The sequence below is a fragment of the Oryx dammah genome, unplaced genomic scaffold, assembly GCF_014754425.2.
Source record: "Oryx dammah isolate SB20612 unplaced genomic scaffold, SCBI_Odam_1.1 HiC_scaffold_2, whole genome shotgun sequence".
NCBI lineage: Eukaryota > Metazoa > Chordata > Mammalia > Artiodactyla > Bovidae > Oryx > Oryx dammah.
This window is the reverse complement of record NW_024070186.1, coordinates 175,098,496-175,116,870: the sequence shown is the minus strand read 5'-3', so window position 1 is coordinate 175,116,870 and position 18,375 is coordinate 175,098,496. Positions and strand designations below refer to the sequence as shown.

General features: G+C 44.0%; 1 protein-coding gene across 10 annotated transcripts in view; it reads right to left on the bottom strand.

Annotated features, from left to right (window-relative positions):
• Positions 1 to 6,667, bottom strand: part of ACSM5 (acyl-CoA synthetase medium chain family member 5) — a 28,819-nt gene extending 22,152 nt beyond the window's left edge. For 4 of the 10 annotated variants that reach the window (XM_040257229.1, XM_040257253.1, XM_040257262.1 and 1 more), the window contains exons 1-2: positions 5,623 to 5,956; positions 2,923 to 3,138 (exon numbers count right to left, since the gene is read on the bottom strand). In XM_040257229.1, coding sequence (XP_040113163.1) covers positions 2,923 to 3,126 — 204 coding nt within the window. In that variant the 5' untranslated portion in view covers positions 3,127 to 3,138; positions 5,623 to 5,956. Of the gene's footprint in view, positions 1 to 2,860; positions 3,139 to 5,622; positions 5,969 to 6,614 lie in introns of those variants that run through there. The other 6 variants (XR_005723968.1, XM_040257295.1, XM_040257237.1 and 3 more) reach the window with 4 other exon arrangements.
• Between the last annotated feature and the right edge of the window lie 11,708 nt (positions 6,668 to 18,375).

The following is an 18,375-nucleotide window of genomic DNA, read 5'->3' as shown; positions in this document are numbered from 1 at the left end:
TTGGAGTTTCAGCTTTAGCATCATTCCTTCCAAAGAACACCCAGGACTGATCTCCTTTAGAATGGACTGGTTGGATCTCCTGGGACTCTCAAGAGTGTTCTCCAACATCACAGCTCAAAAGCATCAATTCTTTGGTGCTCAGCTTTCTTCACAGTCCAATTCTCACATCCATACATGACTGCTGGAAAAACCATAGCCTTGACTAGTCAGACCTTTGTTGGCAAAGTAGTCTCTGCTTTTTAATATTCTGTCTAGGTTGGTCACAACTTTTCTTCCAAGGAGTAAGTGTCTTTTAATTTCATGGCTGCAGTCACCATCTGCAGTGATTTGGGAGCCCCAAAAATAAAGTCTGACACTGTTTCCCCATCTATTTCCCATGAAGTGATGGGACCAGATGCCATGATCTTCATTTTCTGAATGTTGAGCTTTAAGTCAATTTTTTCACTCTCCTCTTTCACTTTCATCAAGAGGCTTTTTAGCTCCTCTTCACTTTCTGCCATAAAGGTGGTATCATCTGCATATCTGAGGTTATTGATATTTCTCCCAGCAATCTTGATTCCAGCTTGTGCTTCTTCCTGCCCAGCTTTTCTCATGATGTACTCTGTGTGTAAGTTAAATAAGCAGGGTGACAATATACAGCCTTGACGGACTCCTTTTCCTATTTGGAACCAGTCTGTTGTTCCATGTCCAGTTCTAACTGTTGCCTCATGACCTGCATATAGGTTTCTCAAGAGGCAGGTCAGGTGGTCTGTTATTCCCATCTCTTTCAGAATTTTCCACAGTTTATTGTGATCCACACAGTCAAAGGCTTTGGCATAGTCAATAAAGCAGAAATAGATGTTTTTCTGGAACTCTCTTGCTTTTTCCATGATCCAGCGGATGTTGACAATTTGATCTCTAGTTCCTTTGTCTTTTCTAAAACCAGCTTGAACATCTGGAAGTTCACATACACTTACTGCTGAAGCCTGTCTTGGAGAATTTTGAACATTACTTTACTAGCATGTGAGATGAGTGCAATTGTGTGATAGTTTGAGCATTCTTTGGCACTGCCTTTCTTTGGGATTGGGATGAAAACTGCCCTTTTCTAGTGCTGTGGCCACTGCCGAGTTTTCCAAATTTGCTAGCGTATTGAGTGCAGCACTTTCACAACATCATCTTTCAGGATTTGAAATAGCTCAACTGGAATTCCATAACCTCCACTAGCTTTGTTCATAGTGATGCTTTCTAATGCCCAATTTACTTCACATTCCAGGATATCTGGCTCTAGGTGAGTGATCATGCCATCGTGATTAGCATCTTTTAATTTCATGGTAAACTTTTAAATGTATGCATAATGTAATGTATAATTATTTTCTGGTTGTTCTTGGCTGCTGAAAGTTAAATTTCATCAGATGTATTTTAACATTTTCAGAATAGTCACGAAGGATATGTAATTTTTGCATAATAAGGTAATATCTCTGGGGCATTCCCATTGAGATACACCCAGATGTTAACCAGAGTGTCTTTAGTATACATTCCCTGGATTACTCTAGTCTTTAGTTAGTTTCTAGAGTTTTGAAAAGTTGATTATGACTAAGTTTTTTGTTTTGCTTTTATGGAGAATAAAATTTCAGAAAGTCCTTATTCCATCATTTTTGCTGACTTAACCCTCTTTGTTTGATTTTTTCATTAGGAGAAGTTTTCTAAGGATGAGCTTGCATGCATGCATGCTAAGTCTCTTCAGTCCCATCTGACCCTTTTTGACCCCATGGACTGTAGCCCACCAGGCTCCTCTGTCCATGGGATTCTCCAGGCAAGAATACTGGAGTGGGTTGCCATTGCCTTCTCCAAGGCAGGAGGGAGCTGCTGTCATCCCCACTCTACAGGCAAGGAGCTGGGGCCACTTTAGCTATACCATAGCCTGTAAGCTTATGAAATCCAGGGACTGTAGAGCCTGACAGGAAGGTCATTTCAGGGAAGCACTGGATGAGCTTAGTGTGGTTTTATTTTTTAACAAAATCTTACACTTTGTAGATAGTAAAGGAGCACCCTAACCCCATCTCTTACTTCTCATTTAATTCTCACAGCTCCAGTTGGCATACTGTATGACTCTGTTTTTATAGATGAGATAACTGAAATCCAAGGAGCCTAGCAATTTGCTCAAGGTCATGCTTCAAGCAAATAAAGCACATCTATCTGACAGCAAACTTTACTTTTACATCTCAGTCATTCTCATACCACCCCCATACATTTTACCATATCCACTAACAGTAGACTATTACTACATCTACTCACAATATTACTTATCTCATCTTTTTTCTTTAAACAAGCTCTTCTTAAAATTAACATAAATAAATTTCTTTGAGATAAAGTTTATATTCTCCTACTATAAACAAAAGGTATCTTTGACATAGAGTACAAACAGAGGCACAACAGACACACAAGGAAGGGAGGATAAAGAAGGAAGCAAATGCACTGAGACACACAAGGAAATCAAGATCATCTGAATTCAATCTTATGTATTTGCTGTGATCTGTGAAAAGCTTTGAGCCTGAGCCAAGCTCTCTCCTCATTTAAAAGGGACGGACCCAATGTGAGGAAGATACTAAAAACAGATTAGTAATAATACAAAACTTTCTCCTTCACTTGCTCAGAATGATTTGAAGGAAATCAAATCATTGATTTAATTGGGGTGTAACTCTCTCCCTGTGTAATTTGGGTTTAGGAATGTGAGAATACTAGGGATTAGGTAGGGGTGTCTAAGGCTCAAAACCTTGGTCATAATAGCTTTTTAAAGGCTTAAATGCTCACAGTTTAAATTTTAAGACTTGCAAAACTCTCAAGCCAAAATGTACACATGTCTTGTAGCCTTGAGTCTCACTGGGGTTTTGTAAAGGTGGAATCTGATGCCCAAGTTGGACCCTAGGACACCGTGAGCTTCACCTTTTCCAGCTGACTCCACACGTCCAGCACATCATGGGAAAAGTTGAAATACTCAGGCACTGGCTGCCTGCCCAGGCTGATGGCTTCCCAGATGGCCACAATCTTCTGAGGGACAGGAAGAGGTGGTGGCTGCCCATGAGACCCACAGATACCCCGGGCATTTCTCAGTGCCTGGAGGACCAGTTCTCTTAGCCATAGCCTCATGTTGCCTCCTGCCTGTCATCAAAGAAGAGAGGGAATGTCATCATGAATTTTGGGCTTTAGGGAGACACTGAGGTTGGAGAGAAACCTGTGGTCAGCCCTAGGTTGACCACACACATATTGGCTTGTAGAGCAGAGTCTTGGGCTTTAATCTGAGTTCCATGGTGTGATTTTGATCATTTCTCCTCCCTGGGCCTGAGGTTCATCTTTTCCACCTTTCACGGCCTGTTGGATCTCTGTGGAGGGCAGGAACTCAGAGCCCACCTCCCAAGGCTCAGTTCTTCAAACTGAATCCCTCAAAAAGCCTTTGGCAAATCCTGAACTTGCCTGACAAGTCTGAAGAAAGCTCCAGGGCAGCACCTTCCAAAAGAAATATGATATGAACCACACCTCCTCCTGTAATGCACAGTTCTCTGGCAGTTTCATTAAAAAAGAAAAAGAAAAAGAAACAGGTGAATACACTTTATTTAACTACTGCGGAATGGAATGGAATGAAGTGAAGTGAGAGTCACTCAGTTGTGTCTGACTCTTTGCAACCCCATGGACTATACAGTTCATGAAACTCTCCAGGCCAGAATACTGGAGTGGGTAGCCGTTCCCTTCTCCAAGGGATCTTCCCAACCCAGGGATTGCCAGGTCTCCCACATTGCAGGCAGATTCTTTACCAGCTGAGCCACAAGGGAAGCCCTTGTGGAATGGAATACTTCTTGCCATATCAGTGGGCAAGAAATGTCACAACCATCAGTGATTTGGGGCCTCCAAATATGAATGAGTTACTGTAGCCCACTAGTCTCCTCCATCCATGGGATTCTCCAGGCAAGAATACTGGAGTGGGTTGCCATTTCCTTCTCCAAGGGATCTTCCCGACCCAGGGATCGAACCCAGGTCTCCCGCATTGCAGGCAGACTATTTAACCTCTGAGCCAATGCCTGCTATCCAGCAGATTCGATGCTTCCTATGGTGATTGCTGAGGAGCTAGGGGAGGGGTGGGAAATGCAAGAAGCAACCGGCCACTACATCTGCCATTCCTTATGGTGAACGAGGAATTAAGGATGTAAACAATCAAAAAACAGGGTTTGGCCCCAGATAGCTGAGGGGCATATGAGTGAGTGAGTGAGAGTTACTCAGTCATGTCTGACTCTTTGCAACCCCATGGACTAGAGCCTGCCAGGCTCCTCTGTCCATGGAATTCTTCAGGCAAGATTACAGGAGTGGGTTGCCTTTTCCTCCACAGGGGCATATGAAGGGAATGAATTATCTGGTTTTCCATACTTAATAATCTTTGATGTTCAGACTGCCTGCCCCCTTTGTTACAAACTTGTATATAGCCTGACTCCCTTTCCTGCCTCCTCAGAGCAATTTTCTCAGGGCTGCTGAGATGCTGCCTCCTGGGCTGGGAGTCCTTAACATTCCCACCAAATAAAATACTTCTCTACTTTCTAGTTGTGACTAATTTTTCAGTTGACACTAGCTGTATCCCATAATTTCAAACATATAATCAATATCAGAAGACATTATTAGAGATAGTTTATGTTCTGTTGTTCTTAAGTCTTTGAAATCCAATGTGCATTTTCCATTTACAGGCACACTTTGGTTTAGACCGGCCACATTCAAGTGCTCCAAAAGCTACACGTGGCTAGTCTCTGCTGCATTGGACCAGAATAGTTTTCGTATCTGGATATTCAGAGTGTGGTCTATGGACCAATGACATCAGCATTACTTGGGAACAGGTTACAAAGGCAGAACCTTAGACCTCACCCAAGACCTGTGGAATTAGAATCTGTACTTCAACATGAACCCCAGGCCAGCTGAGCACATTAAAGTTTAAGAAGTGAAGCAGTGGCCACAGGACTATATCCCCAGATTCATTTCCTTTCTGCCAAGTTCCTCTTATAATAATAAAAATAGAATGCAGTAATAATAACTGCCATAGACTAAATGTTTGTGCTCCCCCCATATGTAATTTAATCCTAACCTCAAATGTAATGGTGTGAGGAGGTGAGGCTGCTGATTGGTGATTAGGTCATGAGGATGGAGCCCTTATAAAAGAGATCCCAGAGAACTCCCTCCTTCCTTCTGCTTGCTGAGGCTAGAACTATGAACCAGGAAACAGGCCCTCACCAGACACCAGTCTGCCCATGGTGCCTTGATCTTGCACTTTCCAGCCTCTAGAACTGTGACAAACAAACATTTAAAATAGCAGCCAAAATGACTAATACAACAATAATAATGTGCCAGGATAACAAGAAAAGCAATAACTGTCATCTTCTTGAGCATTTGAAAAGTGCTTTATAAATGTTACTTCCTTAAATCCTCATAACTGTGTAATGTGTTATGTTCTCTATTTTACAGATAAAGAAAGTGAGGCGTGGAGAGGAAAAGTGACTTCCAGGTCTCACCTCCCAGAAAGCTAGACCTTGGCCCCTGTGTGGCCGGGCTGGGAGTGGTGGCTACAGCTTCAGGACCCCCTTTCCCTCACCTCCCTCCCTTACTCTTTACCTCTCCAGAACTCTGCCCCAAGCCCTTTCCTCTGCCTTTCTCTCCTGGATTCCTGGGGTCCCTTGACAGCAGATAGTTAGAACCTCAGGCTTCCTTCCTAAATGTACAAAGCCCCATTTCTGGCCCTGCCCCCTTTAGGCTTAATCTGTAAAGGCCTGGGGCAGCTGACACCTCCTGCCAAGCATTTCTCTTCACTGTACCTTGTTCTTGAACCCAGAAATGCGAAGACTTCAGGTTTTACTTCAGCGGAATGCAGGCCTTTGTGCCTGTAAACATTCAGGCTCCCAAGAACGCTGGTAAAGGCAATCTGCTAACTCAGCCTCCCGGGGGAACTTTGGCCCCAAATGCAGCCAAGAGAGGGCAGAGCCTGAAGCCAGCAGAGGACACATGGCGTCAGCTGGTCGGCATACTTGAGCCAGCGAGAGTGGCCCGGCAACCTTTTTTCACAGCTGGGAGATGCAATTCCAACCCCAGTGCCTGGAGGGTCCTGGACCTAGGGGATATTTTCCCTGAAAATTCAGGTCACCATCTAATTCAGAAAGAGAACAGGAACTTTATTATATTCTGGCAGAAAGGAGACAAAAGTGACAATAATATAAATCAGGTCATGTCCCTTTTCTGTGCAAAACCCTCCAGAGACAGGAAGTAGACAAGAAGTAGATTGGCAATTGCCTAGAGGAACTGGACACAAGGGATCTCTTTGTTGGAAATGTTCTAAACTTGGAATGTGGCCATGACTGCACATCTCTATAAACTTCAGTTCAATTCAGTTGTTGTTCAGTCTGACTCTTTGTGACCCCATGGACTTTGCGACCCCATGGACTCTATAAACTTACCAAAAGAAATTAATAGTAATACAAATAATTGCACACTTGAGTGAATTTTTTGGTATGTGAATTATACCTAAATAAAGCTACTAAATAAAATAACTAAGCCTCCTGTGTTGCCTTGTGTCACTTAGAGTCAAAGGCAGTCTCGGAATCAGTTCTCACCGGGCTTATTGGGCGGCAGCCACTGTGGTCTCCTTGTAGGATTGAAGTTCTGGTTTGGGGTGGGGCTGCAGTAAACTGGTTCTCTGAGAACAAAAACTACACAAGTGACTTACAGCGTTTGCCAGTACCTATGGTTAAAAATTCCCACCATGGCCAGTTTCGATTCCCACAAGTTTCAACCGACCGGAGTTGCAAAATTTCTAAATATTAACAAGCTCTCAGGCTGGCTCTGGCCAGTGCTGCTTCAGGTCATCTTTCAGATCCTCGGCCAGGAAGCTCCATCCACGTGGCTCAGCTCATGGAGCCTTCAACCCACTCCCTTATTGAAAGTGGTATCCTTTCCCATCTGACACTTCCTACCCACTGTTCCCTGCTCGATCTTCCTCCCTAAGATTTATCACTTTCTAACAGTCGATATGTGTTAAAATATGTTTTTATTTTTATTTTTCTCCAGCTTCACTGAGGTATTGATTTTGGATGCGTGCAGCAGGAAGTGGCAGCTTACAGCAAGCAGCAGCAAGTGGTAGCTGGAAGCAGGGTCTTAGTTTCCTAAACTGGAGTCCTAACCACTGGACCACAGGGGCCAGCAGTTAGGGCTAAGTTCCCTAGTCTTGCCTGCCTAGTCAAGAACGAATTCAGGTGAGGAGGCAGGCAGAAGGTAAAGAGTAAAGTTAAAAGTTTATCGAAAGGAAAAGTACATGCGGAAAGGCTCACGGGTGAGCTCAGAGAGACAGTCAAGCCTCTGGGAAGTTTAAATCCTTTTTAAGGGGCATTTCTCCAGGTCTGTCTTCCCTCAGGTCAATCACCTTGCTTTGTTCCACACTGGTTAATTTGTCTCAGGACCCTCCCCTGGGGTGCACATGTACACTTTAGCCATTAAGGTGTGGCTAATCTCATGCACACAATTTGAATCTCAATGTGAAGTCTTCTGGAAGGAGCAAGACTCACTATGGCCTGGAATTACCCTCCAACTTTTGACTCCAAGAAGCCTTTCTGTACATGTGTCAGTTCAGTTCAGTACAGTTGCTCAGTCATGTTCAACTCTTTGCGACCGCATGGACTGTAGCATGCCAGGCCTCCCTGTCCATCACCAACTCCCAGAGTTTACTCAGCTCATGTCCGTTGAGTTGGTGATGCCATCCAACCATCTCATCCTCTGTCATCCCTGTCTCCTTCCGCCTTCAATCTTTCCCAGCATCAGGGTTTTTTCAAATGAGTCAGTTTTTTGCATCAGGTGGCCAAAGTATTGGAGTTTCAGCTTCAGCATCAGTCCTTCCAATGAACACCCAGGACTGATTTCTTTTCGGATTGACTGGTTGGATCTCCTTGCAGTCCAAGGGACTCTCAAGCGTGTTCTCCAACGCCACAGTTCAAAAGCATCAATTCTTTGGTGCTCAGATTTCTTTATAATCCAACTCTCACATCCATACATGACTACTGGAGAAACCATAGCCTTGACTAGACGGACATTTGTTGATGAAGTAATGTCTCTGCTTTTGAATATGCTGTCTAGGCTGGTCATAACTTTTCTTCCAAGGAGTAAGCATCTTTTAATTTCATGGCTGCAATCACCATCTGCAGTGATTTTAGAGCCCAAGAAAATAAAATCTGTCACTTTCCACTGTTTCCCCATCTATTTACCATGAAGTGATGGGATTAGATGTCATGATCTTAGTTTTCTGAATGTTAAGCTTTAAGCCAACTTTTTCACTTTCCTCTTTCACTTTCTTCAAGAGGCTCTTTAGTTCTTCTTCACTTTCTGCCATAAGGGTGGTGTCATCTGCATATCTGAGGTTATTGATATTTCTCCCAGCAATCTTGATTCCAGCTTGTGCTTCATCCAGCCCAGCATTTCTCATGATGTACTCTGCATATAAGTTAAATAAGCAGGTTGACAATATAAGCCTTGGCGTACTCCTTTCCCTATTTGGAACCAGTCCATTGTTCCATGTCTAGTTCTAACTGTTGCTTCCTGACCTGCATACAGATTTCTCAAGAGGCAGATCAGGTAGTCTGGTATTCCCGCCTCTTTAAGAATTTTCCACAGTCTGTGGTGATCCACACAGTCAAAGGCTTTGTGGTAGTCAATAAAGCAGAAATAGATGTTTTTCTGTAACTCTCTTGCTTTTTTGATAATCCAACAGATGTTGGCCTCCCTTATTTTTTACTCAGACAGGGTTTTTTCCTTCTCTTTGTCTTTGCCATGATTATTCCCTTGAGGTGTTTACAAGAGACTCCAGTTCAGTTCAGTCGCTTAGTCATATCTGACTCTTTGAGACCCCATGGACTGTAGCACTCCAGGCTTCCCTGTCCATCATCAATTCCTGGAGCTTGCTCAAACTCATGTCCATTGAGTCTGTGATTCCATCCAACCATCTCATCCTCTGTCATTCCCTTCTCCTGCCTTCAATCTTTCCCAGCATCAGAGTCTTTTCCAATGAGTCAGTTCTTCAAGATGGGTGGCCAAAGTATTGGAGTTTCAGCTTCAGCATCAGCCCTTCCAATGAATATTCAGGACTGATTTCCCTTAGGATAGACTGGTTGGATCTCCGTGAGTCCAAGGGATTCTTAAGAGTCTTCTCCAACACCACAGTTCAAAAGTATCAATTCTTCGGTGCTCAGCTTTCTTTATGGTCCAACTCTTATATCCATACACTGGAAAACCCATAGCTTTGACTAGATGGAACTTTGTTGGCAAATAATGTCTCTGCTTTTTAATATAGCTCTACAAGGCAAGTTGGATGTTAGCTCCCTGTGTGTTAGTTGCTCAGTTGTGTCTAACTTTCTCCAACCCCACAGACTGTAGCCCACCAGACTCCTCTGTCTATGGGATTCTCCAGGCAAGAGTACTGGAGTGGATTGCCATTCCCTTCACCAGAGGATCTTTCTGACCCAGGGATGAAACCCTGGTCTCCTGCATTGCAGGCAGATTCTTTACCATTTGAGCTACAGGTAAGTCTCTTGTTACAAGAGACTAAGACTGGCTATTTACCAGTCAACAGGGAGCTGGTTGTAAATTCCTCAGCTGGACCCCACCTGTCTCTTATCTCAGGAGGTTGACTGATTATAAATGTCCAGCCTGGAGCTTTCAGTATGACTGACAAATGAAGTTGTATATACTTAGACATACAATGTGATGACTTGATACACATGTACGTGATTATCAGGGCAGGGTTTCCTGCCTTCCAGGTACTACCCATAGGTATCATCTCATCTAACACTTACAACCCTTCTAGGTGTTGTATGTCATTTTGAAACAAGAAGAAAGGGGGCAGGGCACAACTTTTGAAAGAATGACATAGCCCATGGATATAACATAAACCAATTAGAATCCAATGGGCCCAAGATGGCAGACAAGTCAACTTTAACTAGACTTTGATCCTCAACCAGCAAGCTAAATGACACACCCAGAGGTGCCATGACAGTTCTAAGGCACCATCAAAACCAAAGAGTTGTCAGTGGCCCAACTTCTGGAAACCTCCACCCCCTCCCCAAAGTAGTTAGAATAATCCTCCCACTCATTAGCCTATGAAATTGCCCAGCCCATAAAAGCTAACCGCATAACATTTCGGGGCCCCTGTTTTCACCCTCTGCAATGCCCCCACACTTTGTCTATGGAGTATGTTTCTCTCTGAATAAAGCCACTTCTTCACTATCACTTTGTCTCTCACTGAATTCTTTCTGTGATGAGACATCAAGAACCTGAGCTTCATTACTGTGGGCTTTGGCTGGGTTCGAGTGCTGGTCATGTGAGTTCAAGTCCTAATCTAAGGTAAATGATTTCAATTTTTCTGGTGAGGAAACTGAGCCTCAGAAAGCCTAAGTGACACTCCTGAGATCACACAGATGCTTGGGAACAGAGCTGGGATCCAAATTCTAATCTATAGGCACCTTTGATGGGGATACTCAGTACCCTGTAGTGTGTTTTGTTTCTGGCCCTTCTTGTGACCTTCAGCCCCCCTCCCCCAACTCAGCATGGGCAAGGGAGGGCCCCCTCTTACTCAACAATGGCCTATTCTTCTCCTGGGCCACCCCTGGTCCTCCAGAACCCCAGAACTCAGAACACTGCGGCTACGGCTGTTGTGGCCTCAGTGTATCCAGGAAGGGACTCCATTTCTGTCTCTGGATTTCTTTAGAAGACTCAGCTACTTTTGGGTCCTGCTCTGGTCACAAAGAGAAGTCAGGAACCTGCTCTTCAGCCCACGACTTCCCTCCTCAAGGGCCAGAAGAGTTCGTTCCCCCAGCCCTGGCTCAGCCCCAGTAGGCCTGAGAGAAACCAGGCTTCTTGCAGGTATGAACTTGAGTGAAAATGGCAGTTCTGACTAAAGGGCCCTGTCCTGACAGCCTTCCTTCTGCCAAGGTGGTTACGAATTTAAGTGTGAATTTCAGCATAAATGGTTATGCATTAAGATGACCAAGAGGGTTTTAAAAGAAAAGATGCCCAGACTCACCCCACCCCAGATCAATGGAATTGAATCCAGTGTGTTTGAGTTCAAGCATCAGTATTCTTTTTAAGCACTCTGGGAGACTGAAATGCAGTCATGGCTGAGAACCACTGAAACAGACTTGTAAGGTTTGCATGAGAATTAAATTAGCTTATTTATTCATTCATTAATTCAAATTCCTTGAGCTCCAAATCTGGGCCAGACACCATTCTAGGAAGAGGGGAAACAGCCACAGCCGTGAACAAGGGCACTTACTTTAAAAAGTCACAAATATAAAGAAGATGCTGTGGGAAGTAAAAATACAAAATTTGAAGCAAACTGTTGTGATGTGATCAAGAGTGCTCAAAGTTGGGGTTTGGGGAGACAGGGTGGCCTGCAGAGACCCTTCTGAGTTGCTGGTGTTTGCACCTGGGCCCTTCAGAAAAGGCTGAATGAAGAGCAGGATGAGGGATTTCAAGGCAAGGCAAAGGCCCGGAAGCAGGGTGTGTTTGAGGAGAGGAAAGGAAAGCAATGTGGCTGGTGCCCTGTGAATTGGGGTGGAGAATGGAGGGCCGGTGTCAGAGAGGAAAAGAGCTACGGAGGCCGGAGTTGGCCTGAGGGGCCTGAGAGGACAGACGTGCGGTGGGATGGTCTGGGACAGCAAGCCGTGGACCTTTTAATAAGAGAGCAATGTGATCTCTTATGTTTCCAAAGAAAATTGATAACTGAGGGGAAGTAAAGAGAATAAGGAGAGGGATCAGACAGGAGGCCCCTGCTCCAACTGGATGAGGGTCGGGAGTACGGGGACAAGGGGCCTCTCTGGGAATGCTGGTGGAGACAAAGCACACACTGTGCTCAGTGCACCGGCCAGTGGGTAGGAAGCCCCTCCGTGGCAGCTATTCTTGTTCTTATGAATAAACATTTCCTATCATGGCACAGTTCTCCCGAGTGAGTGAGGTGAGACCACTGGCCCAGGCTTCCCTTCCCCCTGACAAGAGCCATCCGGATCTCTCAGAGAGAGCCTAGCAACCTCGAATCTTGAGATTTCTTTCCAAAAGACCCATTGGTACTTTGGCAAATTCCTCCCACCCTGCCAAACAAGAGATTTTTGGTGCCAAAATGTTTGAAAGGGGTCACCAAAGGTCAGTCACAGAAGGGCTCTCACTGTCTTATGTTTGCATAATAGATAAGGGGTTATTCTGGTGATTGTAAAATAAAAGTTAACTCTCTAGCACTTTAATGTCTCCATCTAGACAAAGAAATTTAGATGAGAGTTTCTCTTGCAAGTAAATTAATTAATGAACAAACAAGCAAACAGGTGCCAATGAAAAAATAGAGCTCACCACCTGGTTCTATAAGAATTAAGTCATTAGTCATTGCAGTCTCTGACCTTCAATACACCCTGAAAGGAGTTCAGGGCAAAGATGAAAAATGAAGTACTCTGTGCTCTGGGAAAAGTGGCAGAATAGGTCTTCAAAATAATTAGATATTTTTAGGAGAAATTTTTATGAACCCAATTTCTTGCATTTTCTCATGTTTAGAAAAGCACTAAAACCAATAACTAGGACATTCGTTGGACTTCCCTGGTGGCTCAGATGGTAAAAGTGTCTGTCTACAAAGCTGGAGACCCAGGTTCATTGGTTCCTTGTGATCAATAGCAACCTTCTACTGAGTGAGATGTGTGTTTGATTACATGTACCCCTTCACCAGAATTATATATACACTGACCTCCTCCCTTACATCTTCTGAGCAGTTTCTCAGAGCCATCTGAGAGGCTGTCTCCCCAGTCTTCAATAAGACACTAAGTGCAACTCACAGCTCTTATGTTGTGTTTTTTATCAAGTCAACAAAGGTGAATTAATACTGAAAACAAAAGCTCCATCTAATAGTCGTCACTCTTGATGAAAGTGAAAGAGGAGAGTGAAAAAGTTGGCTTAAAACTCAACATTCAGAAAACGAAGATCATGGCATCTGGTCCCATCACTTCATGGGAAATAGATGGGGAAACAGTAGAAACAGTGTCAGACTTTATTTTTGGGGGCTCCAAAATCACTGCAGATGGTGACTGCAGCCATGAAATTAAAAGACACTTACTCCTTGGAAGAAAAGTTATGACCAACCTAGATAGTAAATTCAAAAGCAGAGACATTACTTTGCCAACTAAGGTCCGTCTAGTCAAGGCTATGGTTTTTCCTGTGGTATGTATGGATGTGAGAGTTGGACTGTGAAGAAGGCTGAGCACTGAAGAATTGATGTGTTTGAACTGTGGTGTTGGAGAAGACTCTTGAGGGTCCCTTGGACTGCAAGGAGATCCAACCAGTCCATTCTGAAGGAGATCAGCCCTGGGATTTCTTTGGAAGGAATGATGCTAAAGCTGAAGCTCCAGTACTTTGGACACCTCATACGAAGAGTTGACTCATTGGAAAAGACTCTGACGCTGGGAGGGAGTGGGGGCAGGAGGAGAAGGGGATGACAGAGGATGAGATGGCTGAATGGCATCATGGACTCGATGGACATGAGTCTGAGTGAACTTCGGGAGATGGTGATGGACAGGGAGGCCTGGCGTGCTGCGATTCATGGGGTCGCAAAGAGTCGGACACGACTGAGCAAATGAACTGACTGAATAGTCATCACCCTGTACCAGACTTCCCCAGGACTAACAAGTGGCATGCTATCTGTGGGTCCTGGGATTCTGGGGATCATTAAGCACCCTTCAGGCTGGGTGGTAGTAATGAGCCCTTTGGTTGAAAAGTAGATTTGAATAATATGCATCACAGCTTTCCAGAAAACCAGGCTCTCCACTCTGCCTTCATCCTTATCTCAACTCTCCTTTATTGATTTTATTTGACCATGTAGTTCTCAACCTACGGGCTGCAGGATAGAATCACCTGGAAGGCTTAAGAGATCCAACAGTCAATGACAATACACAAATCTCAGTTGGATTCTGATTCAAACAAACCTAAAACTTATGAAATAATCAGAGTAGTTTATTGTCTAGGTATTTGATGATATGAGGGATTAGAGTGAATTTTGTTGTGTGATAATGGTGGTGTAGTTATGTTTAATTATCAGATTTTCATCTTTTAGAGATTCATGATGAAATATCTATGGATGAAATAATACGATGCATGGGACTGGCTTCAAAATAATCCAGGGCAGGGAGTTTACAGGGGTATAAAAGAGATGATCGGGAGTGACAACTGAGGTTGAGTGGTGAGTTACTTTGGGGGTATGTTGTACCATACCGTTCTGTTTTTATGTTCAAAAGTTTCTAAATAGAAAGTTAAAATAATCACCTGGAGAGGTTTTAAAACATATAGATATCTGGACCCCACCTTGAGTAATTTTGAATTAATAAAGGGTCAGAGGAGCATCTGCTGCTAAGTCGCTTCAGTCGTGTCCGACTCTGTGCGACCCCATAGATGGCAGCCCATGAGGCTCCCCTGTCCCTGGGATTCTCCAGGCAAGAACACTGGAGTGAGTTGCCATTTCCTTCTCCAATGCATGAAAGTGAAAAGTGAAGGTGAAGTGACTCAGTCGTGTCCTACTCTTAGCGACCCCATGGACTGCGGCCCACCAGGCTCCTCCATCCATGGGATTTTTCAGGCAAGAGTGCTGGAGTGGGGTGCCATTGCCTTTTCCGCAGAGGAGCATCAGTATCACCTAAAAAACTCCCTAGAGAATTTTAATGTGAATCCATGTTCTTAGTTCATGTTAGTCATTCAGTCATGTCCAACTTGTTGCAACCCTGTGGACCGTAGCCTGCCAGGTTCCTCTGTCCATGGGATTCTCCAGGCAAGAATACTGGAGTGGGGATGCCATTTCCTACTCCAAGGAATTTTCTCAACCCAGGGATTGAAACTGGGTCTCCTACATTGTGCTAATCAAACACAAGTTCTTTATGAATCTTCACAACTACTCTGGGATGAAAGGCCACTCACCCATTCTGCAGAGGGAGATGTTGTGCTCTGATAGTGGACTTTGCAAATCTGAGAATCTGTGACCACTTCCCAAGTACAAAATCTGAGGTGTGGCCATGAGGACAGTGTGGTATGGTGATTTAGACCCAAGGTTAGCAAACTTTTCCTGAAGAGCGGCAGATAATAAATAGTTTTGGCTTTGCTGGCCGCATAGGGTCCCTATTACAACTACTTAACTGAGTAGTTGTGGTAAAGGCTGCTGCTGCTAAGTCACTTCAGTCGTGTCCAACTCTGTGCCGACCCCATAGACGGCAGCCCAACAGGCTCCCCCGTCCCTGGGATTCTCCAGGCAAGAACACTGGAGTGGGTTTCCATTTCCTTCTCCAATGCATGAAAGTGAGAAGTGAAAGTGAAGCCGCTCAGTCATGTCTGACTCTTCGTGACCCCATGGACTGCAGCCCACCAGGCTCCTCCATCCATGGGATGTTCCAGGCAAGAGTACTGGAGTGGGGGTGCCGTCATCTTCTCCAGTGGTAAAGGCAACCATAGGCAATAGTGATGGAATGGGTATAGCTGTGAATCCTCTAACACGGTATTTACAAGAAAGACAGAGGGCTGTAGATTGCAAGTCCTGGTTTAGACCCATACGCATGAGGCTTAGATATACCTGAGCTTAGTTAGGTCTTGCTCCTCCTTCTAGGGTGGGTCTCCACTTTTGTAAGTTGGGCATCATAATTGTACCTACCTCACAAGGCGATGGCACCCCACTCCAGTCCTCTTGCCTGGAGAATCCCGTGGACGGAGGAGCCTGGTAGGCTACAGTCCGTGCGGTCGCTGAGAGTCAGGCATGACTGAGCGACTTCACTTTCACTTTTCACTTTCATGCATTGAAGAAGGAAATGGCAACCCACTCCAGTGTTCTTGCCTGGAGAATCCCAGGGACGGGGGAGCCTGGTGGGCTGCCGTCTATGGGGTCACACAGAGACGGACATGACTGAAGCAACTTAGCAGCAGCAGCAGCAGAGACATGCTGTGAGGGTTAATGAGATGATGCGTGTAAAGCTCAAATGCTAGCTTAATACATGGTGATTGATCTACTACTGTGACCAGAGTGTGACTGGGGATGGGAACTGCAGTAGTGAGCAAAAAGAGAAGGGACAGAGGGTCAGAACCCTTTCTCAGGACCCTAGAAGCGTCAAAGCTCTTGTCATTCCTCCCTGCTCTCCTGATAAGAAGGCACACTTTTATCTCCTTTGGGGAAGGTAAATGTTCCTTCTGTTAATGTGTTCTTCCTTACCTAGAGTTTATAGCATAAACTTTTGAGTAGTCAAAAACCCTTTTTATTTTCTTGAGAAACCTAGTTCTTGCAATTAGAACCCTGACTTGCAAGCCCCTCCTGAGTTTTTAAGGCCTGTTTTGTAACCCCAAACCAAAAATTTGATTCTGTTCTGTTGCCAGCCTCAGTCCTCCCCTTCTGAGACAGAACATGATTAGATGGTGGATACCAGAGATGGTGGTTGGAGTCAGGGAGCCTCAGTTACTGTCTCAAGACACTGTTCTCTGCACAGTTTTACAGGGGGCACTAGAGAGACAGTACATCATTCTGGTTAAGGACGTGGATTCTGTAGCTAGATTGCCTTGTTTGAAATCCTGTCTCTGTCACATGTTAACTGTATGGCCTTGGACATATCACTTAACTTTTATGTGCCTCATTTTATACTCACTAAATGGGGATTATAATATTACTATCTTATAGAACTGTCATAGGAGAGATGATGGCATGGAATGCATAGAACAGCCATACATGACAAGTATATTTAACTACAGGTATTTATAAAATTTAACACTTGATACATAATTTAACAAGTATGTTTAGCTATAGTAAAGTGAAGTCGCTCAGTCGTGTCCGACTCTTTGCTACCCCATGGACTGTAGACTACCAGGTTCCACCATCCATGGGGTTTTCCAGGCAAGCATACTGGAGTGGGTTGCCATTTCCTTCTCCAGGAGATCTTCCTGACCCAGGGACTGAACCTGGGTCTCCCACATGGTAGGCATTGTAGGCAGATCCTTTAGCTATAGGTATTTATAAAATTTAACACTTGTGACCAATTATCTAATACCAATTATTTTGGTATTGGACCAAAAAATTACATTAGCATATCTACTTTTAAAAAATCCTCAGATAGTGTGCCAAACATATTTAATAGGTACATATCAAATATCCACTCATTCATTCATGTTTATTTGCCTATCATAAATACCAAATGCTAGGAATACAGCACTCAAAGAAATTGAGGTCCTTATAAATTTAATCTGGACCAGCTATTTGCCATGTTCAAAACACTTGACTAGTCTGTATGCTACAGAGGAAAATGGCTCTGTGCTTAAGGACAACAGGCAAAGATCTGTGACAGTGATCCTATGCTTTAAATTATTAGGGAAAACATTACTGGGGAGAGTGGCACTCAAAGAGAGACAACTGCTGACCCAAACCATCTGAACAGATAAGAATTGTAAAAGAAAAGATAAAAAGGAAAAGAAAAAAAAAATGAGGGGAAAAAAAAGAGGAAAGGAAATCATGTTATAGACCTAATATGTACTCTTATCAAAAAGGTATCAGGAATATATTTTACATCATTGAGTGAGACAGTTGGACAATGAACAGTATTGCCTATCTAATTCCATTTATTAATATGTTTACATATATACATTTAAATATACATTCATACTGGCATTTTCAAGATTGGTAAAGATTCATTCCAAATTGAGTCACTCTCTCAGAGGTGGGGTTATGGGAGAAATTTTTGTTTTCTACTTAACATTTTTTTATTGTGTTGCTTGGAATTTTTACATGTGTGCATTATGGTGATTACTTTTGAAAGAAATATTTACACTTGAGAAAATTTGCTTAAAAATCAAATGGGTTACACTGCCAGCAGTAAGCTTCCTATCAAAAGAGGTATTCAAGCAGGAGTTGGGGGAGCATGAAGCAGAGGCTGTGATAGGGATTGGATTAGTCATCTCTGAGACCCAGAGGCTCACCTTGGGATTGTGGACTGAGTTTCATATCTAAAAATATTCTTACCTAGTGTCTGGAGAGCCAGTGGACTTGAGTGTTGGTTTGTGATTTGGCTTTCTGTTGCTCCGAGTGGGACCCTGCTGCTCTGAGCTAATCCCATGCAGTTTCAATGGGCCCCAAAGTTAATCTCACTGGCAAAGTTTGCCTCTCCTTTACCAGCTTGCTTTGCTGAGCTCTGGGCACTGCTAGGAAGCCAGTGGGGCGTCCTGAGGCTGTATTCTCCACATCAGGACTGACCTTTTAGGAAAGGAGATGGGGAGGGAGTGATGACATGGGTCCCCACCACCCGTGTTGATAAGCGTTCTTGTTCTTTCTCCTGCCCTTGAAGGACAGCC